The sequence below is a fragment of the Magnolia sinica genome, chromosome 12 (assembly GCF_029962835.1).
Source record: "Magnolia sinica isolate HGM2019 chromosome 12, MsV1, whole genome shotgun sequence".
NCBI lineage: Eukaryota > Viridiplantae > Streptophyta > Magnoliopsida > Magnoliales > Magnoliaceae > Magnolia > Magnolia sinica.
The window spans coordinates 41,974,043-42,001,582 of NC_080584.1; the positions used below are offsets into that span (position 1 = coordinate 41,974,043).

Genomic DNA, 27,540 nt, shown 5'->3' on the forward strand with positions numbered 1-27,540 from the left:
GCATTAAACCCCATCTAGCTTCCCATTGCAGGAGCTTCCTGCAAAGGCTTTGGAAAGAAATTCGTTTGCAAGGCGGATTTCCTAACATGGCACCTCCATCGATACCGTGTTGATGTAACAAAGTTCTATGGGCCCCACCATAATGTTATGTGTTAGATCCATACCATTCATATTTTTTTGGGTCGTGAGCCCAAAAATTTTTGGGTCGTGAGCCCAAAAATGTGGTAGACCCAAAGTTAAAGTAGACCGCACCACGGAAATCATTGGAGATTGATCGCATACAATTGAAAACTTCTTGGGAGCCATGAAAGTTATGGATCAAGCTGATATTTGTGTTTTCCCTTCATCCAGGTCCGTGTGACCTCATGAACAGGTTGGATGGCAAGAAAACATCATGATGGGCCCTAGGAAAGTATTATCCCCACAGCTTTATGTGGTGTGGAAACTGTAGTCTACTTGAGCTTAGGGTCTGCATCCTTTTTGGCTAATGCTTTGAAATGATGTGGCAAAATGCATGGACATGGTGGATATAACACATACATCATGATGGGCCCAAAGAACTTTGCCATGTCCACACAACAACTATGCAATTACCCCTAAAAGCTTTCATGGAAAGTTACTTCGAAGAGGGCAGAGTAGTCATTTAGAAAAAAAAAATGTGTAACTTAAATTCACTTACCTCTTTCGACACATACACCACCCTTGAATTAATTCCGTGATTAATTTCCATTAAGGACTTTTACTAATTGTGTTAAACAAACACCCAAAATAGCATCTTAAGTGGCTGAAATATGATTTTAAGAGTTCGGTGACATATTAAGTGGTAAACAAACAACCCCTCTAAGCCTTACATTTTGGGTTCAGCTAGATGAATCATGTTCTATTTAGGTTAGCTATAAGAATCCTATTACACAGATAATGCAGCAATTTTGGTACACATGTCTAAGAAAAAGAAATGTCTAATGAGATCATGATAACGATACCAAACTTGGCTAGTTGGCTAGTTTGCTAAGCAAAAGGTCTGGGAGTGCAGTCTGTAGGGCAAGAAAAGCACAAGTTACAACATGATTAGCATACCTTGTAGAAAGGAGCACCAATGAAGTGAAATGCACACTGGAGTAGGAATAATTGCAAGCTGTGTAACTTGAAATGAGTGCACCCAGCTTCAAACAACTTATTCACATTAATAAAAGCATAAGGTGTAGAAAAACTATTGAAATGAACAAAAATATGTTAGAGGTATATAACTAGTACGTATAAAATGTAAAAACAAAGGCGTTTTTAAATGGGTCCAAGGATGAAACCTGGTAATCACGGATACCACCAGAAACGGAGATGACAACAAAAAGAGAGAGTGTAGGATCTGACACCCTACCTCTATGAGTTCTTTAGACCTCATAACCCTTTTCCCATTCTCTATTGACTTGTGAAAAGAAATGACCCAAAGACGGCCACAATGCTAGAGGAGGTAACCTATATAAGTTGTTCAATTTTGTTAAGCATGTAGTGACTGGAATAAGAAGAAGAAAGATTTATAACTACAATGAAGAGAGTAAAGAAGCTAACATGGCGTCAACTTAAAAGAGTGAGAACAGTCTCAACTGCTGACTTCCTTAAATGTGGGTGGACAACTGCAGCTCTGGCAACAAAACCACCCATAGAATAGCTGACCAAAGTTGCACTTCAGGCAAGTTTCCAACACTTAGCACCTTCCATGGATCGAGCATCACATGACTCTTGATATTGATCCAAAATCTTCAGACATACAAGAAGGATCAGACAACATACTTACAGTATGCATCAGAAGTGTAGAGAAAGAGAACAAAATACATGAATAGATTAGTGGAAGAAAATCTGTAACATGTACACGAGTAGATATTAATGTGGAGTGCATGCCTTCAATAACATAAGAGTCTAATACTTATACACAAAATTGTGCTCCAATAACATAAGATATTGATAGGCAAGTAAATTTCTTGTCCATGTTTAATAATATATATAATGCCATTACATTCCTCATGTAGCGTATTCATATGATAATCCGAACCGCTCTTACATCGTGACAATCATGAACTGGTCATGGGCCCAGATTTTAGGTAATTGGACAATCCTAAGTATTAAAAATGATCTGCATATCATCATATACCTCACATATGGTGTAAACAAGGAGAAATTTTCCATCCACCCAAGTGTGGACTAGATCTCCTTCCTGTTATAGGTGCATGTTCGTGATATAGTAGTGGCAGTGTCTGACAGTTTCCTAGATTCACAGTAGAGCCTGCATATATCATAACAGTCCAAGTTAGCCAGGATACCACCAGCCAGTGCAAATACTACAAGAGCTGTGCTAAGAAGGAAGACTTCTCTTTAAGAAAATTCAGTCCCTTGCTTACAAATGCAAATGAATAGTTGACATGATAGAGCCTCTGGAAGTAGATATTGCAGAGTAGATAAAATTATGTAGAAAGATGAATCCAAATAAGCTACAAGAAGTTCATGACATATTGGAATAAGAAACAGTTTGGACAGAGAACTTGAAGAAAAAGATTCCTTTTTATTTTTTATTTTTTATGTTTTGAGTAAAACTCATCAAACAAAGATCCAAAACTGAGTTTCTAGAATTCATGGAAATTAAATAAAAACAGAGTGCCAAGATTACACCCGAAACAACTGTTTTAATGCATTAAAACGAAGCAGCAGCAGCGCTCTTCCTTAGAGCTGCTTGGGCACCTTCTCTGAAATTGCTCTTGAATCTGCGAGGCAAGTGACGGAGATACCTCATCCTTCCAGTTCCAGTAGTCTTGCGCCAGATTTCCTTCACACTCCAGTTATATTTGCGGTTCCTGGCAGCAGGATAGCCACAAGCGGCGCATCTGCTCTTCTGCAGATGGTAGCTACCGCGGCCGCAGCGCATGCAGAGGTTGTGGGTCTTGTTCCTAAGCTACAAGAAGTTCATGACATATTGGAATAAGAAACAGTTTGGATAAAGAAGTTGAAGAAAAGGATTCCTTTTTAATTAAATCATATGAGCATGATGCTACCTTAGGGTGCAATTTGGGTAGATTAAGTTGGGTTGAAGTCAACCTGGGCCCATTCATACTTGAAAGGATCCAATCCACAACCCGACCCGACTAGAATTCTAACCCAAGGTGCCCAGCCTGAACCCAACTCAATTCGGCCCAAATGAATGCGAAATTCAACCCTTCCAATGGGTTGGCCTCACCATAAGGATCAACTAGTGCAAAATATTAAACCAGAAGGGCTACAACATAGGACAATGTATTAAAACTCACAACAATTAGATGGTCGAAGCCTTGATTCACTGAGATTTTTGGCAGAGTTGATCCACACCATGGCCCACTAGATCAACAGTCTTAATCAGCCCATGTTTGCCACTTCTACCATGCAGTCCCTGTGCATCACACCACATGCAAGCATTCTTCAAGGAAAATATGACTAAACTCGGATCATGTGTTGCGTGTACACAACCAAATTGGTTTTTAAAAAATGGGTGGTTGCAGGCACGGCACATGCATGACTCTTTATGCATGTGCGGGCATGTGCATGCCTGTGATGGAATGTGGTTGTGCATACATCTCTTATGCATGTTAGGAAGTGTTCCATAGCAAAGGAGAAAAGATCATCGTTTTCTTCCCCACACTGTTTGTTAAAAACAAAGTTGAGCAGAATCTATGACTCTATAGGACGACTGGAATACAAGAATAAAAATTATGCAGAATCTATGACTCTAAAGGAACACTGGAAATACTGTTAAAAACAAAGTTAATATGGGAATAAAACCAAACTGCATTGTATCCATAGAATATTACTGAAAGGCCAATTTCATTGTGCTCGAGACAGCCACATTGGTTGTAAAAATCGAAACAACTTATTAGAAAAGATCTGAAAACAAAATCATGCACTCACCAATAAACATATTAAGCTCTTTTTGTGTCATGTTTGCAATTCAAGATGAAAATATCGTTCACATTCTCAAGTTCAAAGTACTCGAGAAGAATTGTAAAAGAAAAACCAACCTAAAGAAAATATGATAATTCATTTTTAACTTGCACCAAACAGGCCTTGGACTTTCCCTAAATAATATTTTCAGGGATTGTAATAACCAAAATAGCCTTTACCTATTTTATCTAAATAGGTGGAGTCAAGCATTGTGAGGCATACCATATGTCATTCAACCCATCCACCATGTCCATCACCATGTTGATTAGACACCCAAAAAAAAAGGCATTTTTTTTATGAGTGACTTCTTAATCCAACTAGTGTCCTTATCCAAGCCTAACTTCATCTTCAGGTAAGAGTCTGACTGTTCTTATTTGTCTTGATCCTAATTAAAGATCGACATTTATTACTTTGATTCCATGGCTAATCAACCCTTGTGTAAAGTGGTGTGTGATTTTACCTATTGAAGATAGTCTAATAAAAAGTAAGTCGTGTTCACATTCATGGGACCTTACCCCATCATCTAGGACAAACCAAAACCTGAAAATGATCATGGGAAGGAGTGAAGTGATAAGAGGCAAGGCAGGATTTCTAATTCGAATGGGGGATGTAGACTGACTTTTTGGTCGAGAGAACATATTATAGGCAATAAGAGCCGATCAACTAACACCAGATGTTAAGCCATTTTGGGGGGTCAGGCAGGCTTGGCCCCTAATAAATCCACTTTGAAGAAAAAAAGAGATCTATATATTGAAGTTCGGGCTAAAGGCTTTGACAAGAAAAGCCATGTTGTTCATGTAATTCCGCTGGTCTAGGAGTAGCTCCCATGCTTTGGGAGTCACCACTACAAAATACGACGACCTAATCAAGAGAGCAATAAGCCAAGGCCGCCCGAATTGCGCTATAGTGAGCCCTACTGGATTGGGGCTCCATTTTTCAGTAGATATGACGTCCCCCTATTAGTGACAGTGTGCATCGGAACTCGCTGATAGGAAAGGAGAGAAAAATAGAGCAATGCCAACAACGGAGTCAATCCATTATTCATTGACAGACGAAGCTCTCGTTCAGTCGTTAAGCATCACTAGCGTGCATCACTAGTGTACCCCTATAAGGGCTGAATGAATATTGAAAGGAATGGTTGGGCGTAGGCTTAATAGTGAACATAGAATTGAGAGTTTTAGGAGTCTCCAGATGCGAGGATTATAAAAAAAAAAAAAAAAAACTTCCCCTATTACACCATGTGCATCGGGTAATCCACGGGAAGGGGAATCAAACTTATGTCTGTGGGGAGCAAACCCACAACCAAAGTTATTCACCCAAACTCATGACGGGTAATCCACAGGAAGGGGAATTGAACTCGTGTCTATGGGGAGGAAACCCACAACTAAAGCCATTCTCCCGAACTCGTGTCTGTGAGGAGCAAACCCATGACCAAAGACGTTCTCCCGAACTCGTGACCGATAACCCATGAAGAGGGGAAATGAACTCGTGTCTATGGGGAGCAAACCCAAGACCAGAGCCATTCGCCCAAACTCGTGACAGGTTTTGAGAAAGTTTTTTTTTTTTTTAAGACAGGGTGTCCTCGACCATTCCCTGCAAATGCACGTAATCACTCACCAACCACGAGCATCTAAAAAACCACAGGGAGGAAATTGAACTCAGTCCTTAAGCGTCATGAGCATACACCTATAGGGGCGGGATCAAGGTTGAAAGGAATGGACAAGCGTAGGCTTAATATTGAACACTGAAATTAAAAGTTTAAATTTCAAGAATATCCAAATGTGAGGATTAAAAACAAAAACTTTCCCTAATACACAACGTGTAGAACAGGGCAACGAGTCAAGTCGGAGCAAGTAAGGGTTGAAGGGCTGAAAGGCTAACCTGACTCGACCTATTTTTGAAATAGACCTAACCTGAACTTGACCCAACTCGGTACCAAGTCCAGTATGCTTGACCCGATCTGAGTCCGGGTCTGGCCTGGACTAACCAAACTAAGTCCGACCTAGTCACAGGTACGAAGTCGGGTCGAGTCAACACCAAGTCGGGTCAGGTGTGGCGGGTCTCCAGATGTGTGGCTTATATAAATTATAAAATAATAATAAAAAATAAATAATAAAAATAAAAACTTCCCCTTTTACACCACGTGCATCGAATAATCTACGAGGAGGGGAATCGAACTCGTGTCTGTGGGGAGCAAACCCACGACCAAATTCGTTCGCCCAAACTCATAACACGTAATCCACAGGGAAGGGAATTAAACTTATGTTTTTGTGGAGCAAACCCACAACTAAAGTCGTTCGCACCAACTCGTGATAGGTAATCCACGGGGAAGGGAATCACACTCGCCTCTATGGGGAGCAAACCCACGACCAAAGCCATTTGCCCAAACTCGTAATGGGTTTTGGGAAGAATTTTTTTTATAAAGACAGGGTGTCCCCGTCCATTTAAGGCGAGACCATTCCATGCAGATGCACGCATTCACCTGCCAACCACGTGCATCAAAAAATCCACGGAGAGGGAATCGAACTTAGTCATTAAGCATCATGAGCATACGCCTATTGAATGTTAAAATTTAAGGAATATCCAAATGTGAAGATTAAAAATAAAAAACTTTTCCTAATACACAACGTGTAGAACATGGCAACGAGTCGAGTCGGACCAAGTTAGGGTTGAACCGACTCAACCCGATTTTGAAATAGTCCTGACCCAAACTCGACCCAACTCGGTACCAAGTCCAGCATGTCTGACCCGATCTAAGTTCGGGTCTGGCCTGGACTAACCCAAACTGAGTCCGACTCGGTTGTAAGTACCGAGTTAGGTCGAGTTAGCACCGAGACGGGTTGGGTGTGGCGAGTTTACAAATGCGAGGATTATAAAATTTAAAAAAAAATCCCCAGTTACACCACATGCATCGAGTAATCCATGGGGAGGGGAATCGAACTCGTGTCTATGGAGAGCAAACCCACAACCAAAGTCGTTCACCCAAACTCATAACAGGTAATCCACGTGGAGGGGAATAAAACTCATGTCCGTGGGGAGCAAACCCACGACCAAAGTCGTTTACCCCAACTCTTGATAGGTAATCCACGGGGAGAGGAATCACACTCGCATCTATGGGAAGCAAACCCATGACCAAATCCATTCGCCTAAACTCGTGACGAGTTTTGGGAAGTGAAACCTCACATCTTTCTAAAATCCAAGTAAAATGAGAAAAAAGGATTGAGGTAGGCTCATCCTTGAGCATGTATTTGACTATCCTTCTATTGGAGGTGAATGATATTTAGCATATAGTGAAGTTGTGTATTGTGTGCTTAGGATGTAATTAGTTATATGTGTAAACTATCAAACCCTATTAAGATCAAGAGTATCCCAAAATAGGAAAGACCCTTAACATGAAGATTAGTTTGCCTCGAACAAAAATATCATTCAAAAGTGGTACCCTTAGCATGAAGATTAGTTTGCCTCAAACAAAAATATCATTCATAAGTGGTATTTTCAAATAATCTATTTTTTAGAGATCAAGAAGTTAATCTGTATATGGAGTTTCATTAATTGATAAAAGGTCGTTCCAACAAAAAATTTAGGGCATTTACTTTTCACATAATAGGAGATCTTGCTCAAAAAACATCTTTAGTTTAGATTCTTCATACTTTTTTACTTTTTTACATTTCTTCTTTTTTATGTCCTTCCAACTTGTTTTTCGTTTTGTATTTTTTGTCTAAGTAAAGATTAAAACCACCAACAATAGAATTTAGCTATGGCTCATTTCAAATTGCCTTCTCTTTTTTTTTTCTCTTTTTAAGAGAGCTTCATTAAAAGCCCACATAATGAGCAAAAGAAAACAACCCACCTATACAATTGAAAAACATATGAGAGATTAGCGGGATTAACTGGCTTCACATAAGAAGCCCAACCCAAAAAAAAATATATGTTTAATTTCCCTAACGACCACATCCTATTCTGAAAACATCTCCTATGAAAAATCAATCTTCACAAAGCTTTCCCCACTTTTCCCACCCCTCCTGAATACCAAGAGCACAGAAGGTCCACAATAGAATTCAGCTTTGCCTAATCTTTTTATGGAGAGCATTGAGAAAGTAGTCTCACATCTTCAAGCTAACATGGAATGAAGAAAGAGGTGATTAATTGACTCTGCATCTCCCATACACATTATACATATGTTAGGAAGGATAAGGGATCTTCTTTGCAAATTATTGATTGTCAATACCCTCATTCTTCCCACGAGTCAACCAAACCTCATCGCCCATGGTGGAGCTCTGTATGACCATATGAATAAGAATAAATGTGGTAAATGATCATCTTCCCCATAGTTTCTTTCCCATTAACAATTGAAGGGCATTATCATTGTACATATTGTATCACCTATTGGAATTTTTGGTAGACCTCGTCGATATATTCATGTATATCTTCATACATCTCGTTCATTGAAATTAACCTCCATTTAAAAACATCCACCACAATGAACAATTAAAAGGCACTATCGTTGTACATCATGTATCACCGAAAACGACCTCAATTATATTTAGAACATAGATCACTAAAAGCAACCCCAATCATATGAAGCGTTGGGTCACTAAGTATAAGCCCAATCATATTAATGGTTCAAATCAATTGAAATGGCCCAAGCATGTCAAAGGTTTGCATCACCGGAAACCAGCAAATCATAAGAAGGGTTTGGATCAACCGTGGTAGGGTTTATTAACAATTTGGATCATTGAATATAGGCTAGCCAGATGAACAATTAGTCAAGAAAAGTAACTACGCTCCACACTTAACTATAAAAGGTCAAAATATTATATGTCATGATTGCTTCACTAACAATTTTTGTCCTTACCACATCCAATGAGGGCTATTAATAATCAACGGAATTGATTGGTGAACACGAGCCTCAGCATATATTGGTTCAAATCATTAAAATGGCCTCAATTAGATGAAGGGTTTAGATCACAAAAAATGCCTCAATCATATAAAGGTTCCGATCACTTACAACAGGCCCAATCAAATGCAGATCCACTGAAATGACCCAAGCACGTCAAAGGTTTCGATCCATTGAAATGGCGTAGGCATGTTAAAGGTTTGGATCACTGGAAATGGGCCAAACCATATGAACAGTTTTGATCATTGTAAAATGAAACCATATCATTTGAATCGTTTATATAATAGAAGAGGGTCCTAAAAAATTAATGGTTTGGATAACTATGAACCAACCTCAATAATATGAATAAGATGGATCAACTAGACATATTAGCATGTGTCATGGAAGGCAACTTCAATCATATAATGGGTTTGCATCACTAAAAGCAGCATGAATCATATGATGTATTTGGATCATCGAATGAACTGAATCATATGAGCAGCTTGGATCTGCTAAAATGGCCAAAGCAGGTCAAAGGTTTTGATCCATTGAAATGGCCCAAGTGTGTAAAAGGTTTAGATCACTAGAAATGGACCAAATCATATGAACAGTTTGGATCATTTGTACAACTACAAAGGGTCCTACAAATTTTACAGCATCAATCATCTTAGCATTTCCATTGCCATGTATCATGAAAACCAACTTTAATCATATGATGAGTTTGGATCATGAAAGAAGCTTCAATCATATGAATTTCGATCACCGAATGAGCCGAATCATATGAACAATTTGGATCCATTTAATGGCCCAAGCATGTCAATGTTTTTTATTCATCGAAATGGCCCATGTCATAGGTTTGGATCACTAGAAATGGGCCAAATCATATGAATTTGGATCGTTGTAAAAAGAAACATGACCGTTTAAATTGTGTGTAGAGCTGAAGAGGGCCCTACTAAATTAACGATGGGGATCACTGAGAACCAACTTCAAATATTATGACTAGATGGATCACCTTAACATATCCATTGGGATGGGTCATGGAAAGAAGCTTCAATCATATGATCAGTTTAGATCACTAGCAGTAGCACTAATCATATGTGCATTTGGATAGCTGAATGGGCTGAATCATATAAGAAGTTCAAATCCGCTGAAATGGCCCAAGCACGTAAAAGGTTTTGATCCATGGAAATGGCCCAAGCATGTCAAAGGTTTGGATCACTAGAAATGGGCCAAATCATATGAACAGTTCAGATCATTTGTAAACCTAAAGAGGGTCCCAAAAAATTTAGCACATGGATCAACTTAACATATCAATTACCATGTACCATGAAAAGAAGCTTTAATCATACTATGAGTTTGGATGGCCGAATGAGTTGAATCTTATGGACAATTTGGATCCATTGAATGGCCCATGTAAAAGGTTTCGATCAACTAAAAATGGGCCAAATCATATGAATTCGGATCATTGTAAAAAGAAACATGATTCGTTGAATTGTGTATAGAACTGAAGAGGGTCCTACCAAATTAACGATGTGGATCACCGAGAACCAAACTCAAATATTATGAATAGATGGACCAACTTAACATATCCATTGGAATGGGTCATGGAAAGGGGCTTCAATCATATGATGATTTTATATCATTAACAGCAGCACGAATCATATAAGAATTTCAAATCCTTTGAAATGGCCCAAGCACGTCAAAGGTTTGGATCACTAGAAATGGGCCGAATCATATTAACAGTTTGGATCATTTGTAAAGCTGAAGAGGGTCTTATAAAATTTAGGGCATGGATCAACTTAACATTTCCATTGCCATGGATCAAGAAAAGCAATTTCAATTATATGATGAGTTTGGATCATGAAAAGCAACTTCAATTGTATAATGAGTTCGGATCACTAAATGATCTGAATAATATGAACAATTTGGATCCACTGAATGGCCCAAGCATGTCAATATTTTTTTATCCATCGAAATGGCCCATGTCAAAGGTTTGGATCACTAAAAATGGGCATAATCATATAAATTTGGATCGTTGCAAAAAGAAACCTAATTGTTGGAATTGTGTACAAAATTGAACAAGATCTTACAAAATTAATAGTGTGGATCGCTGAGAACCAACTTCAAATATTATGAATAGATGGATCAATTTAACATATCCATTGGGACGGGTGATGGAAAAATGCTTCAATCATATGATCAGTTTAGATCAGGAAGAGCAGCAGGAAGAGCAACACGAACCACATGATGTATTTGGATTACTGAATGGAACGAATCATATAAGAAATTCAAATCTGCTGAAATGGCCAAATCACGTCAAAGGTTTTGATTCAATGAAATGACTCAAGCATGTCAAAGGTTTGGATCCATGAAATTGGTCAAATCATATAAACAATTTGGATCATTTGTAAAGATGAAGAGGGTCCTACAAAATTTAGGGCATGAATCAACTTAGCATATCCATTGATATGGATCATTAAAAGCAGCTTCAAACATATGATGAGTTTGAATCACCGAATGAGCCGAATCATATGAACAATTTGGATCCACTGAATGGCCCATGCATGTCATTGTTTTTTATCCATCGAAATGGCCCATGTCAAAGATTTGGATCACTAGAAATGGACCACGTTATATGAATTTGGATCGCTGTAAAAAGAAACCTAATTGTTTGAATTGTGTATAGAACGAAAAAGGATCCTACAAAATTAATGATGTGGATCACTAGGAACCAACCTCAAATATTATGAACAGATGGATCAACTTAACATATCCATTGGGATGGGTAATGGAAAGAAGCTTCAACCATATGATGAGTTTTGATCACTAACAGTAGCATGAATCATAAGATGCATTTGGATCACTAAATGGGCTGAATGGGCCAAATCATTTAAGAAGTTCAAATCCGTTGAAATGGCCTAAGCACGTCAATGCTTTTGATCCATTGAAAGGGCCCAAGCATGTCAAAGGTTTGGATCACTAAAAATGGGTCAAATCATACAAACAGTTTGGATCATTTGAAAAGCTATAGAGGGTCCTATAAAATTTACAGCATGGATCAACTTAACATATCCATTGTCATGGATCATGAAAAGCAACTTCAATCATAGGATGAGATTGGATCATGAAAAGCAGCTTCAATCGTATGATGAGTTTCGATTGCCGAATGAGCCGAATCATATGAACAATTTGAATCCACTAAATGGCCCAAGCATATAGATGTTTTTTATCCAAGGAAATGGCCCATGTTAAAGGTTTGGATCACTAGAAATGGACCAAATCATATGAATTTGTATCGTTGAAAAAGGAAACCTAATTGTGTGAAGTGTGTATAGAGCTGATGAGGGTCTTACAAAATTCACAAAATGGATCATTGACAACCAACCTCAAATATCAAGAATAGATAGATCAACTTAACATATCCATTGGGATGGGTCATGGAAAGAGGCTTCAATCATATGATGAGTTTAGATCCCTAACAGCAGCACGAATCATATGATGCATTTGGATCGTTAAAAAGGCCGAATCATATAAGAAGTTCAAATCCGTTGAAATTGACCAAGCAAGTCAAAGGTTTTGATCCATTGAAATAGCACAAGCATGTCAATGGTTTGGATCACTGAAAATGGGCCAAATCATTATAACAGTTTGGATCATTTGTAAAGCAGTAGAGGGTCCTATAAAATTTGGGGCAAGGAATAACTTAACATATCCATTCTCATGGATCATGACAAGCAACTTTAATTATATGATGAGTTTGGATCATGAAAAGCAGCTTCAATCCTATAATGAGTTTAGATCAACGAATGAGCTGAATCATATGAACAATTTGGATCCACTTAATGGCCCAAGCATGACAATGTTTTTTATCCATCGAAATGGCCCATGTCAAAGGTTTGGATCACTAGAAATGGGCCAAATAATATGAATTGGATCATTGTAAAAAGAAACATGATTGTTTGAATTGTGTATAGAACTAAAGAGGGTCCTAGAAAATTAACGATGTGGAAAACTGAGAACCAACCTCAGATATTATGAATAGATGGATCAACTTAACATATCCATTAGGATGGGTCATGGAAAGAGTCTTCAATCATATGATGAGTTTAGATCACACTAACAGAAGCACAAATCATATGATGCATTTGGATTGCTGAATGGGTCGAATCATATAAGAAGTTCAAATCCATTGAAATGGATCAAGCAAGTCAAAGGTTTTGATCCATTGAAAGAACCCAAGCATGTCAAAAGGTTTGGATCACTAAAAATGGGCCAATTTATATTAACAGTTTGGATTATTTGTAAAGCTGCAGAGGGTCCTATAAAATTTAGGGCATGGAATAACTTAACATACCCATTGTCATGGATCATGAAAAGCAGCTTCAATCATATGATGAGTTTGGATCATGAAAAGCAGCTTCAATCGTATGAAGAGTTTAAATCACCGAATGCGCCGAATCATATGAACAATTTGGATCCACTTAATGGCCCAAGCATGTCAATGTTTTTTATCCAAGGAAATGGCCCAGGTCAAAGGTTTGGATCACTAGAAATGGGCCAAATCATATGAATTTGTATCATTGTAAAAAGAAACCTGATTGTCTAAAGTTTGTATAGAACTAAAGAGGGCCCTACGAAATTCATGAAGTGGATAACTGAGAACCAACCTCGTATATTATGAATAGATGGATCAACTAAACATATCCATTGGGATGGGTCATGAAAAGAGGCTTCAATCATATGATGAATTTAGATCACTAGCGGTATCACTAATCATATGATGCATTTGGATCGCTGAACGGGCTGAATCATATAAGAAGTTCAAATACTTTGAAATGGCCCAAGCACCTCAAAGGTTTTTATCCATTGAAATGGCTCAAGCATGTCAAAGGTTTAGATCACTAGAAATGGGCCAAATCATATCAATAGTTTGGATCATTTGTAAATCTGAAGAGGGATCAACAAAATTTAGGCCATGGATGAACTTATCATATCCATTGCCATGGATCATAAAAAGCGGCTTTAATCATATGATGAGTTTGGATCATGAAAAGCAACTTTAATCATATGATGAGTTTGGATCATGAAAAACAGCATCATTCGTATGATGAGTGTCGATCAACAAATTAGCAAAATCATAGGAACGACTTGAATCCACTGAATGGCCCAAGCATGTCAATGTTTTTTATCCATCGAAATGGCCCATGTCAAATATTTGGATCACTATTAATGGGCCTAATCATATGAATTTGGATCGTTGTAAAAAGAATCCTGATTATTTGAATAACGTATCTAACTGAAAGGGGTCCTACAAAATTAACGATGTGATCACTGAGAACCAACCTCAAATATTATGAATAGATGGATCTAACTTAACATATCCATTGAGATGGGTCATGGAAAGAGGCTTCAATCATATGATGAGTTTAGATCACTAAAAACAACACAAATCATATGATGCATTTGGAACGCAGAATGGGGCTGAATCATATAAGAAGTTCAAATCTGCTGAAATGGCCCAAGCACGTCAAAGGTTTTGATCCATTGAAATGGCCCAAGATGTCAAAGGTGTGGATCACTAGAAATGGGCCATATCATATGAACAGTTTGGATCACTTGTAAACCTGAAAAGGGTCCTAAAAAATTTAGCACATGGATCAACTTAACATATCCATTGCCATATATTATGAAAAGCAGCTTTAATCATATGATAAGTTTGGATCATGAAAAGGAGCTTTAATCGTATGATGAGTTTGGATCGCTAAATGTGCTGAATCATATGAACAATTTGTATCCACTAAATGGCCCAAGCATGTCAATGTTTTTTATTCATCGAAATGGCTCATGTTAAAGGTTTGGATCACTAGAAATGGGCCAAATGATATGAATTTGGATTGTTGTAAAAAGAAACATAATTGTTTAAATTGTGTGTAGAACTGAAGAGGGTCCTACAAAATTAATGATGTGGATCAACTTAACATATCCATTGCCATGAATCATTAAAAGCAGCTTTAATCATATGATAAGTTTGGATCATGAAAAGGAGCTTTAATCGTATGATGAGTTTGGATCGCCGAATGTGCCGAATCATATGAACAATTTGTATCCACTGAATGGCCCAAGCATGTCTATGTTTTTTATTCATCGAAATAGCCCATGTTAAAGGTTTGGATGACTAGAAATGGGCCAAATGATATGAATTTTGATCGTTGTAAAAAGAAACATGATTGTTTGAATTATGTGTAGAACTGAAGAGGGTCCTACAAAATTAACGATGTAGATAACTAAGAACCAACCTAAGAGATTATGAATAGATGGATCAACTTGACATATCCATTGGGATGGGTCATGGAAAGAGGCTTCAATCATATGATAAGTTAGGATCACGAAAAGTAACTTCAATCGTATGATGATTTTGGATCGCCGAATGAGATGAATCATATGAACAATTTGGATTCACTTAATGGCCCAAGCATGTCAATGTTTTTTATCCATCGAAATGGCCCATGTTAAAGGTTTGGATCACTAGAAATTGGCCAAATCATATGAATTTGGATAGTTGTAAAAAGAAACATGATTGTTTGAATTGTGTATAGAACTGAAGAGGGTCCTACAAAATTAACGATGTGGATAACTAAGAACCAACCTCATATATTATGAATAGATGGATCAACTTAACATATCCATTGGGATGGGTCATGGAAAGAGTCTTCAATCATATGATTAGTTTAGATCATTAACAGTAGCACTAATCATATGATGCATTTGGATCGCTGAATGGGCCGAATGGGCCAAATCATATAAGAAGTTCAAATCCATTGAAATGGCTCAACCACATCAAAGGCTTTGATCCATTGAAATAGCCCAAGCATATCAAAGGTTTGGATCACTAGAAATGGGTGAAATCGTATCAACAGTTTGGATCATTTGAAAAGCTGAAGAGGGTCTTACAAAATTTCGCGCATGGATCAAGTTAACATATCTCCATTACCATGTATCATGGAAAGTAGCTTTAATCATATGATAAGTTTGGATCATGAAAAGGAGCTTTAATCGTATGATGAGCTTGGATCGCCGAATGTGCCAAATCATATGAACAATTTGGATCCACTTAATGGCCCAAGCATGGCAATGTTTTTTATTCATCGAAATGGCCCATGTTAAAGGTTTGAATCACTAGAAATGGGCCAAATCATATGAATTTGGATTGTGATAAAAAGAAACAAGATTGTTTGAATTATGTGTAGAGATGAAGAGGGTCCTACAAAATTAACAATGTGGAATACTGAGAACCAACATCAAATATTATGAATAGATAGATCTAACTTAACATATCCATTGGGATGGGTCATGGAAAGAGGCTTCAATCATATAATTAGTTTAGATCATCAAGAACAGCACTAATCATATGATGCATTTCGATCACTGAATGAGACGAATCATATAAGAAGTTCAAATCTGTTGAAATGGCTCAAGCACGTCAAAGGTTTTGATCCATTGAAATGGCCCAAGCATGTCAAAGGTTTAGAATGACAGAAATGGGCGAAGTCATATGAACAGTTAGATTTTTTATAAAGCTAAAGAGGATCCTACAAATTTTAGCGCATGGATTGACTTAACATATCCATTGCCATGGATCATGAAAAGCAGCTTCAATCATATGATGAGTTGGGATCGTGAAAAGCAGCTTCAATTATATGATGAGTTTGGATCACCGAATGAGCATAATCATATGAACGATTTGGATCCACTTAATGGCCCAACCATGTCAATGTTTTTTATCCATCAAAATGGCCCATATCAAAGGTTTGGATCACTAGTAATTGGCCAAATCATATGAATTTGGATAGTTGTAAAAAGAAATATGATTGTTTGAATTATGTATAGAATTGAAGAGGGTCCTACAAAATTAACAATGTGGATAACTGCAACCTCATATATTAAGAATAGATGGATCAACTTAACATATCCATTGGGATGGGTCATAGAAAGAGGCTTCAATCATATGATTAGTTTAGATCACTAACAGCAGAATAAATTATATAATGCATTTCCATCGCTAAATGGGACGAATCATATAAGTTCAAATCCGTTGAAATGGCCCAAGCACACCAAAGGTTTTGATCCATTGAAATGGCTCAAGCATGTCAAAGGTTTGGATCGATAGAAATGGACCAAATAATATGAACAATTTGGATTATTTGTAAAGCTGAAGAAGGTCCTACAAATTTTAGGGCATTGATCAATTTAACATATCCATTGCCATGGATCATGAAAAGCAGCTTCAATCATATGATGAGTTAGGATCATGAAAAGTAGCTTCAATTAAATGATGAGTTAGGATCATGAAAAGCAGCTTCAATCGTATGATGAGTTTGGATCGCCGAATCATATAAACAATTTGGATCCACTTAATGGACCAAGTAAGTCAATGTTTTTTATCCATCGAAATGGCCCATCTAAAAGATTTGGATCACTATTAATGGGCCAAATCATATGAATTTGGATCGTGGTAAAAATAAACATGATTGTTTGAATTTTGTATAGAACTGAAGAGGGTCCTACAAAATTAATGATGTGGATAACTGAGAACCAACCTTATATAATATGAATAGATGGATCAACTTAACATATCCATTGGGATGGGTCATGGAAAGAGGCTTCAATCATATGATTAGTTTAGATCACTAACAGTAGCACAAATCATATGATGCATTTGGATCTTTGAATGGCCCGAATCACATAAGAAGTTCAAATCTGCTGAAATAGCCCAAGCACGTCAATGGTTTTGATCCATTGAAATGGCCAAGCATGTCAAAGGTTTGGATCACTAGAAATGGGTCAAATCATATGAAGAGTTTAGATCATCGAAAAAAGAAACCCAACCATATCAAGAATTTAGCTTACTAAATACGGTTCAAACATTTGAAACAGTTTGAACTTAATAAAATGAGCCCCCACATTGACAATTTCAAATTAGACCAAATTATAAAAATAGATTGGATCACTAGAAATGGTCCTACTGATACTTTATGTTTTAGACAACAAGAAAAAAAACCACTGTAGCCAACTCTTGTACCAAAGTCTCTAAAAAGAGAAAAGTCGCCATTGTACCTCCCAAGGGCCAAATCAGTTCAACTAACTAGATTAATGAATATGGGCCTGAACATATTGATGGTTTGGCATAAAAAATTGAAATTCTATAATCCTCCAACCCAAAGGGTATGGGTCATTCAAAACAAGCCACACATATGAACGGCTAGGATCACTTAAAATTGCCCAAGAACATCAATGGCTTTTCTCACTAAAAGTGAAAATGAGCCCAAACATTAGTACTACTTGAATCACTAACAACTTTGGGGCATGCAACGAACTAATTGATTTGCTAAGCACATGCCTCATTATATCAATGGTTTGGATCATGGTAACGAGGCAATCTTGTCCATGGTTTGGATCATGTTAATGAAGCAATCTTATCAATGGCTTGGATCATGGTAACGAAGCAATCTTATCAATGGTTTGGATAATAGAAAACAGGTGCAATCATTTGAATGGTTTATAAAATTGATAGGGCCTTGAAATGTTAATAGCGTAGATCATTGAGAACCAACCTCGATCATATGAATAACATGGATCAACTTAATAAATCGATTGGCTTGGTCATCAAAAATAGCCTTAATCATAAGATGAGTCGGGATCACTAACTCATATGAACAGTTCATATCCACTAAAATGGTCCCCGTGAAACAGAATTTTGGATCACAAAAAAATGGACCCATTGTAGCCGACTCTTGTATTGTTGTCTATAAAAAGAAAAGAAAAGAAAAACTCATCATTGTACATCCCCCAAGGGTCAAATCACCTCTAACTAATTTGACCATTGAATACATACTTACATATATCAATAGTATGGCATCCAATATTCAACATCTAGATTCCTCTTTCCTTAGTGAATTTTGGTGCATTTTGCATCCAATTACAACTATAAAACATCTACGTATTTCAATATCTCAATTTGTCCAACTTACTAAAAATGGCTTCTAGATCCAATCAACATATCTGATTACATCAAACTGATCTAGATCCAATCAAATGAAGGGTTTAGATCACTGAAAACAACCCCAAAATATTAAGTGTTGTATTAATGAATAGAGGTCTATGTATCAAAAGATGAACTTAATGGATTGGTGAAAAGATGCATAAGTATACCAACTGGTTTGGATCACTAAAAAAGGCCTCAACTAATGAAGGGTTTACGTCACCGAAAAAAACTCAAATCATATGAAGGGTATGGATCACATAAAACAAGACTAAGCATATGAACCTTTGAGATCACTTGAAATGGTTCAAGCACATCAAAGGTTTGTGCCACTAAAAATGAGCCCAATCATTAGCAAAATTTGAATCATTAATAACTTTTGGTTCATGCAACATTCACAGATAGATTCATTAAGTGAATGCCTTAATACAAATGGTGTGGATCACTAAAATAGCTTGAATTATAAAATGGACCAACTATAGCCGACTCTTGAACCAAAGTCTCTAAAAATGGAAAATTCATCAGTGTACATCCCCCAAGAGTCGAATCACCTCAACCAATTATGTTGGATCCAATAAGATGAAGGATTGACGAAATCAAGCCCGATCATTTCAATTGTCTGTAAAGTTAAAGAGGGCTCTACAACACTAACAGTATGGATCACTGAGAATTGATCTCTATAATATGTATAATAAATTAATATAGATCAACTTAACATATCTATTGGCATGGGTCATTGAAAATAGCCTCAATCATATGATGATTTTGGATCAATAAAGAAGTGAAAATAAGATAAAGGATTGAATCACCTCAATTAACTAAACTAGAAGCAATAATGAAGGATCAACAAAAATAGGCCCAATCATTAAAATTGTTTGTAAAGTTAAAGAGGGCTCTACAAAATTAGCAACGTTGATCACTAAGAATTGATCTTAATAATATGAATAATATAGATTAACTTAACATATCCATTGGCATTGGTCATTGAAAGTAGCCTTAATCATATGATGAGTTTGGATCACTTAAAAAGCACAACTCAAGCATTTAGATCACCAAATGAGCTAAATCATATGAACGGTTCGGATCCACTAAAATGGCCCAATCATGTCAACGGTTTCTATCCATTGAAATGATCCCAATCAATATGTAATTACTATAAAAATTTCGAATCCAAACAGCAACATCAGTGTATTTTGGTGGCGATTTGACATTCAGGCAATGTAAAAATGCCATCATTTCAATTTACCACAGCAATCAGTGATCAAATGCAGATGTTGTCAGGAGGCAGGTAAAGCAATTTGTAATTATTGCACATTTTCTTTACATTACCATGGTAATTGGTGAAAAAAAAAAAAAAAAAAAAAAAAAGAAATCAGCACTCTTAGTTCTTAGTCTAAGTGTCTAACTATTCATGTCAAAGAATGCCAAAAGAACACCAATGCATAACTTCTATAGCAAAGTGAGTGAATTATATTGATGGAAGCAGCACCAGAAATTATGACAATCAAATAAACATACCGTGCTTGTAGAAATATCCCCCTTAGATACTAAGGAACCAACTATAAATTCTAGAGCTGCTAAATTGCCGATACTAGATTCTATAGCAATGCTCAATAGATTTGCAGCAGTTTCTGTAGGGTTTCTCGTCAAATAGATTGTGATGAATGCATCCTTAACGGTTGCATGGATAGACTTGTCCTGCGAAAATACCTACATAAATCCAATGCAAACACACCCTTAAATGCTTGCCAAGATTCCTTTGGAAGTCTAGAAGAATTGTAACACAAATCAAAGAGGATGCTTACAAGTGGCAACATTTTTCGGAGATAGGTCTCAGAGTCATCAATTTGGAACTGTCTGCACCTCATTAGCAAAAGAAGAATCGTGTTCTTAACTTCAGTGGCAGAAGATGGAGCCAGCAATTGGACCAGAGTCGGCATTATGGAGGATATGCACTTTGAGAACCTCAAACATGTCTCAAGTGATGCAACCAAGGCCCTGGTCTGCTCCAGGTTCCCAAAATCCAGCGTGGAAGAATCCTTGTTGACGCCATCTTCCACACCAGGCAAACAACTATCAGTAACACTGTCTTGCTGCTCTGACTTCAGCCTGATAAACCTTTCCAGTTGCTTCACACATCTCATTATCTGAAGGTATCCCGTCCAAAAACGCTCTCAAAAGGTGCATTGGGTTCCATCTCTTCCAGTTTCTCCTTGTATTTGTCCAAGGGCGCTCCAAATGATGCAATGCGAAGTTGTGGACCAAACAGGTTATGCTGCAACATCATGATGAGTCGATTCAATGCCGCTTTCCTCAAGAATGCACTCTTATCCTCCAATCTCCCAGAAGTAACCGAAGCAACCTTGTTCCACAGACCAATTGAATCAGCGTGTTCTTCGCATAGTTCTGCCCACACCTGAAGAACCTTACTGCTCGAATAGGCTGAAACACCCCGACACCGCTCGAGCAAGATGTCCAGCATATCTTGCTTGCTGCACAATCAGATGAACATGGCACTTGAATCACCATCTACATCCTTAAATGCCTTTGAAACCAACTTCCCCAAAACCCCAAGAATAGATGGAGAATACAAATGGGGAGATGACCTGATGGAGAATCGATTTTCCAAAGGCCAATCAATAGATCAAATCAAAAGAATAGAGACAAAATACATCTATCTGCCCTAGAAATCCCTAAATCGCAGATCAAAGAATAGGAGATTAAAGGACATTCGACCAGAGAGAGAGATGACTTGGCGATTGTTGTCGGGGTTTGGCTGCCATGAAAATGCAGATAACGGACCAGATCATATCATCATCTTCTCACCATCATCGCCATTATAGATAGGAGAGAGATCGAGGGTTTCATGGGGCGAGAGGAGACCGGTGAGAGAGGGAGGAGGGGGTTGGGTTAGCAACATGAGTTGAAACAAAATCGAATTTGTGGATTAGTTGCATTGCATCATTTGGGGAGAAGGAGGAGATGGAAATTGAGGATTCAAAGAGAGGCGGATGATGTCGTCACATCCATCGAATTCGAGGTCGTGGAGGTTAGATGGGAAGGTGAGAGGTGGGCCATCGACTGATATCGATCAAGAGAGCTCCGAAACCCTAGAAAAAAGCAGAGAGCGAGAGAGAGAGAGAGAGAGAGAGAGAGAGAGAGAGAGAGAGAGGAGGAGGAGGAGGAGGAGAGGAGAGACACTTCTTGAGACTGAGTCAGGAGAACGAAAAAAGAAAGTGGAATGTAATCGGTAGAGAGACGACCGTTACAGGCCTATTTCTTGCGTATTAAGCAAGATTACTTAATAACCAAGATTAGGTGGGCAACCGTGATTTTTGAAATCGAATTGCATACTGAGTAAACTCAGTTGGGCGCACCCTGAATGTATATAGTCCATCCACACCATCCATATGTTTTTCCAAATAATTTAAGGGGTTGATCCCAAAATGACACATATCCAAAGATTAAGCAGATCATACCACATGAAACAGTGAGAATAATGATTTCCACTGTTGAAACCTTTCTAGGCCCCATAGTGATGTTTATTTGTCATCCAATCTGTTCATAAGATCATACAGACATGGATGAATGGAAAACATAAAAATAAGCTTAATCTAAAACTTATGTGGCCCCAAGAATTTTTCAACGGTAGATATTCAATTCACACTGTTTCCTATTGTGTGATCCATTTGAGTGTTGGATATGCTTAATTTTTGGGTTCAAGTTCTAAAATTATCCACTAAAATGGATGGACGGAGTGGATCAAATATATAAATCATGGTCTACCTCATAGAGTTTACTCGCTTCCATGATTTTTTTTGGGAATCCTTTGGATGCGGGTAATCCTGCCAAAACCTTTTGCTGGAAGTTCCTATGCAAGAATGTTGGGTGGTCCACCATCATGTAAGTGAGAAATCTATCCGTTCATCCATTTTGCGAGCTCATTTTAGGATTTAGACAAAAAATGAGGTGGTTCCAAAACTAAAGTGGGCTGCCGAAAGGATACAGTGGGGATTCAGTGAGAACCGTTGAAACATTCTTATGCTCGTAAAAGCTTTCCGTCTGGCTAATTTTTTTTATTTCCACTTCGTCCAAGTGATAATGACCTTATAAACGGTTTGGATGGGGTATAAACATCAAGGTGGAGCCTCGGAAGGTTTCAACGGTAGTTATTTCATAACTTATTATCTTCGTGCTCTTGGATAGCAATGCTGAAAAAATGAAAATAATAATAATAAATAAATAAGAGTTAAGCATGAGATACCAACAACATATATTGATTACGTGGCATGAAATTTCTTAGGCAATTGTAGGGCTTTTTTTCCCTTTTTTTTTACCATGCACACCCACCGCCGCACACTTACACCATAGTGGGATTTCGCCACCTATGGGTACTCAAACCTTTGACCAAGTGGAAACTCCTAAGAGTCTACCACTAGAGCAAGAGCAAGGACCCAGGCAATTGTAGGGCTTAATCTCTCAACAAGTGCGGCTTGCGATGCATACACGTGGAGCCCATGTTTGGGTTATCTAGAACATCAATCTGATGAACACCACCATGAATTCCAAATTGAGTAAGAAATTCTAATTATGGGTCATTTCCCAATACAAATTGCTATTTTTAATGACCCATTATCAATGTAACCTTGACCTCCCTGATTGGAAGACCTTACCCTTCAATCAATGGCCTAGAAACTAGATAAGGGAAATCTACCAAATTCAATGAGAAATGGGCCAACAATCAAACATTTTTAAGGTATCAGTACAGTGGCCCGATCACTATGGCTCCCATGTGTGCCTTGATCAATGGCCATACTAAAATAGAAATGCAGAAATAATACAGATTCAACTAAAAAAAGGTTGAAGAATGATGTAGCCAGGGTCCTTCATTCTACCATGTTTTTGGGTGACTAGAGTATTAAACAATGATAGCAAACTCCTGATTGTCCAAATGAGTCTATGATTTTAAGGGTCTTCATATGCGTAATGTATGCTACATCTACCATTACTCATGAGCCTCTCTACATAGCCACCTGGCATGCATTGGATGTCCAACCTTGCATGCATTAATTGCTTCTTAGCATGCTATAGAGAGAGAGAGAGAGGAGGCAAAGGTCCACATTCTCCCTAAACACATACCTCCCACAATAAGGTTAACGGTACCACCTTTTTAGGTTAAGTTACCTGTAGAATAGAACCACCTAATCCACAACTTGGATGTCCCCCACATGCCTGCATAACCGCATATGAACCTGATCAAATTGGTTAAGAGGGTTGGAATCTTCCTCTTTCATAAATTTTTTAGAAGTCTCCCACCTATAATGTGCATAATCAAATCAATGATCTAGATCATTAAACAATGGGGTGCCCATGTATTTGTTGAGACTAAGGACCTCCTAATTTCTTTCAATAATAAGTCCAAAAATGGAAAGTTAAATAAATATTTCCAACAAAAGAATAAAGCATTAATATCTATTTACACACATTAAGTGGTTTTATAATTGAAGTATGAGAATAACATCTCAGACAAGTTTCCTAAGATACATTTTATACTTCCAAAATAACTTATTAATGGATTGTGGAAAACTAATCAAAGCAAATATTCACTACACCAAATTCCCTCTTTAGGAACAGTTGAAAACCATTAAACCATTTTAGGAATGGTTTTCAATTGTGGCTAAATAGGGCGTCGCAAAAAATTAGGGATGGTTTTGTTTATAAATAGGGTGTCACAAAAAATTAGGGACGATTAAAAACTATCACAAAATTTTCAATTTCCAGCACAATACTAAATCCTTCTTAATTTTTGGGAATGGTATTTTTTTCTTTTTTAGGAACGGTTTTTAACCAAAAAAATCATGCAACTACGAGCAAAATCCAATAATAGCAACACATTATACAATTTTAAACACATGAGAAAAGTCCACATCAATAATAAAGATTCACCAAAATGCACAAAAAAAAAAAAAAACATCCAAGTTGATATAACCTCTTCTCCAAAACAGGCATGTATTTAAAGTCAATTTGACTATATACCCCGAGAGGGGACAATATTCCCAATTTCAACCCATGGATTAGGCCATGTTCAGATGACGGGCATCAGTTGTAATGGCATTGTAACCATCTATGAGCTCAAGATCTTGGTCCCAATATGATGTGGGCCACATGCGACGATCTGAGACCATAAAATGTATAATATTTTCAGAGGAACTTATGTACATGTCGCATGTGGCCCACATCATATTGGGACCAAGATCTTGAGCTCATAAATGGTACAATGCCATTAAAACTGATGCCTATCATCTGAACATGGCCTAATCCATGGGTTGAAATTGGGAATATTGTCCCCTCCCGGGGTATATAGTCAAATTGACTTTAAATACTTCCCTGTTTTGGAGAAGAGGTTATATCAACTTAGATGTTTTTTTTTGTGCATTTTAGTTAATATTTATCATTGATGCAGGCTTTTCTCATGTGTTTAACAACTTGTATAATGTGTTATACAATTTTATTGGATTTTTCTTATAGTTGCATGGTTTTTTTGGTTAAAAATCGTTCCTAAATAAGAAAAAATACCATTCCAAAAAATTAAGAATGATTTAATATTGGGTTGGATATTGAAAATTTGTGACGGTTATCAACCATCCCTAATTTTTTGCGACTCCATATTCAAGCAACTTGTCTGAGATGTTATTCCCATACTTCAATTATAAAACCACTTAATGTGTGTAAATAGATATTAATGCTTTATTCTTTTGTTGGAAATATTTATTTAACTTTCCATTTTTGGACTTTATGGAGAGAAATTAGGAGGTCATTAGTCTCGACAAATACATGGGCACCCCATTGTTCAATGATCTGGATAATTGATCTAATTAAGCACATTATAGGTGGGAGACTTCCAAAAAATTTATGAAAGAGGAAGATTCCAACCCTCTTAACCAATTTGATCAGGTTCATATGCGGTTATGCAAGCACGTGTGGGACATCCAAGTTGTGGATTAGGTGGCTCTATTCTACAGGTAACTTAACCCAAAAAGGTGGTACCATCAACCTTATTGTGGGAGGTACATGTTTAGGTAGAATGTGGACCTTTGCCTCCTCTCTCTCTATAGCATGCTAAGAAGCAATTGATGCATGCAAGGTTGGACATCCAATGCATGCCAGGTGGCTATGTAGAGTGGCTCATGATTAATGGTAGATGTAGCATACATTACGCATATGAAGACCCTTAAAATCATAGACTCATTTGGACAATTAGGAGTTTGCTATCATTGTTTTAAGCTACATGAGTTATTTAATACTCTAGTCACCCAAAAACACGGTAGAATGAAGGATCCTTGCTACATCATTCTTCAACCTTTTTTTAGTTGAATCTGTATTATTTCTGCATTTCTATTTTGGTATGGCCATTGATCAAGGCACACATGGGAGCCATAGTGATCGGGCCACTGTACTGATACCTCATAAATGTTTGATTGTTGGCCCATTTTTCATTGAATTTGGTAGATTTCCCTTATCTAGTTTCTAGGCCATTGATTGAAGGGTAAGGTCTTCCAATCAGGGAGGTTAAGGTTACATTGATAATGGGTCAATAAAAATAACAATTTGTATTTGGAAAATGACCCATAATTAGAATTGCTTACTTGATTTGGAATTCATGATGCCGTTCATCAGATTGATGTTCTAGATCACCCAAACATGGGCTCCACGTGTATGCATCGCAAGCCGCACTTGTTGAGAGATTAAGCCCTACAATTGCCTGGGTCCTTGCTTCTGCTCTAGTGGTAGACTCTTAGGAGTTTCCACACCTAGTCAAGCCTGCCATTGCCTAAGAAGTTTCATGCCACTTAATCAATATATGTTGTTGGTATCTCATGCTTAACTCTTATTTATTTATTTATTTATTATTTTTTTTCATTTTTTCAGCATTACTATCCAAGAGCATGAAGATAACAAGTTATGAAATAACTACCGTTGAAACCTTCCTGGGCTCCACCTTGATGTTTATACGCCATGCAAACTGTTTATAAGGTCATTATCACTTGGACGAAGTGGAAATAAAAAAAAAATAGCCTAACGCAAAGCTTTTATGAGCATAAGAATGTTTCAACGGTTCTCATTGAATCCCCACTGTATCCTCTCTGCAGCCCACTTTAGTTTTGGAACCACCTCATTTTTGGTCTAATATCCTACAATGAGCTCGCAAAATGGATGAATTGGATAGATTTCTCACTTACATGACGGTGGACCACCCAACATTCTTGTGCAGGAACTTCCAGTAAAAGGTTTTGGCAGGATTACCCGCGTCCAAAGGATTCCCAAAAAAAAAATAATCACGGAAGGGAGTAAACTCTATGAGGTAGACCATGATTTATATATTTAATCCACTTCGTCCATCCATTTTATTGGATAATTTTAGCACTTGAGCCCAAATTTTAAGCATATCCAACACTCAAATGGATCACACAACATGAAACAGTGTGAATTGAATATCTACCCTTGAAAAAGTCTTGGGGCCACATAAGTTTTGGATCAAGCTTATTTTTATGTTTTCCATTCATCCATGTTTGTATGATCTTATGAATAGGTTGGATGACAAATAAACATCACTGTGGGGACTAGAAAGGTTTTAACGGTGGAAATCATTATTCTCACTGTTTCA

The 27,540-nt window shown here is 37.4% G+C and overlaps 1 protein-coding gene across 1 annotated transcript; it reads right to left on the bottom strand.

Moving 5' to 3' along the window:
* Positions 1-2,683: 2,683 nt before the first annotated feature.
* On the bottom strand, positions 2,684-21,019 carry LOC131220026 (condensin-1 complex subunit CAP-D2-like). The gene is made up of 3 exons (XM_058215003.1): positions 20,681-21,019; positions 20,394-20,585; positions 2,684-2,941 (listed from the first exon to the last, which is right to left on the bottom strand). Exons 1-3 carry the CDS (start codon positions 21,017-21,019, stop codon positions 2,684-2,686), a joined length of 789 nt encoding a protein of 262 aa, XP_058070986.1.
* Positions 21,020-27,540: the final 6,521 nt, after the last annotated feature.

Excerpts from the sequence above, each read along its gene's own strand:
- LOC131220026 (XM_058215003.1), bottom strand. The coding sequence starts at position 21,019 with ATGAGATGTGTGAAGCAACTGGAAAGGTTTATCAGGCTGAAGTCAGAG. Across the intron at positions 20,586-20,680 it reads TCCGAAAAATGTTGCCACTT|GTATTTTCGCAGGACAAGTC; the intron begins GTAAGCATCCTC and ends GGATTTATGTAG. Across the intron at positions 2,942-20,393 it reads GGGATATTTCTACAAGCACG|CTTAGGAACAAGACCCACAA; the intron begins GTATGTTTATTT and ends AACTTCTTGTAG.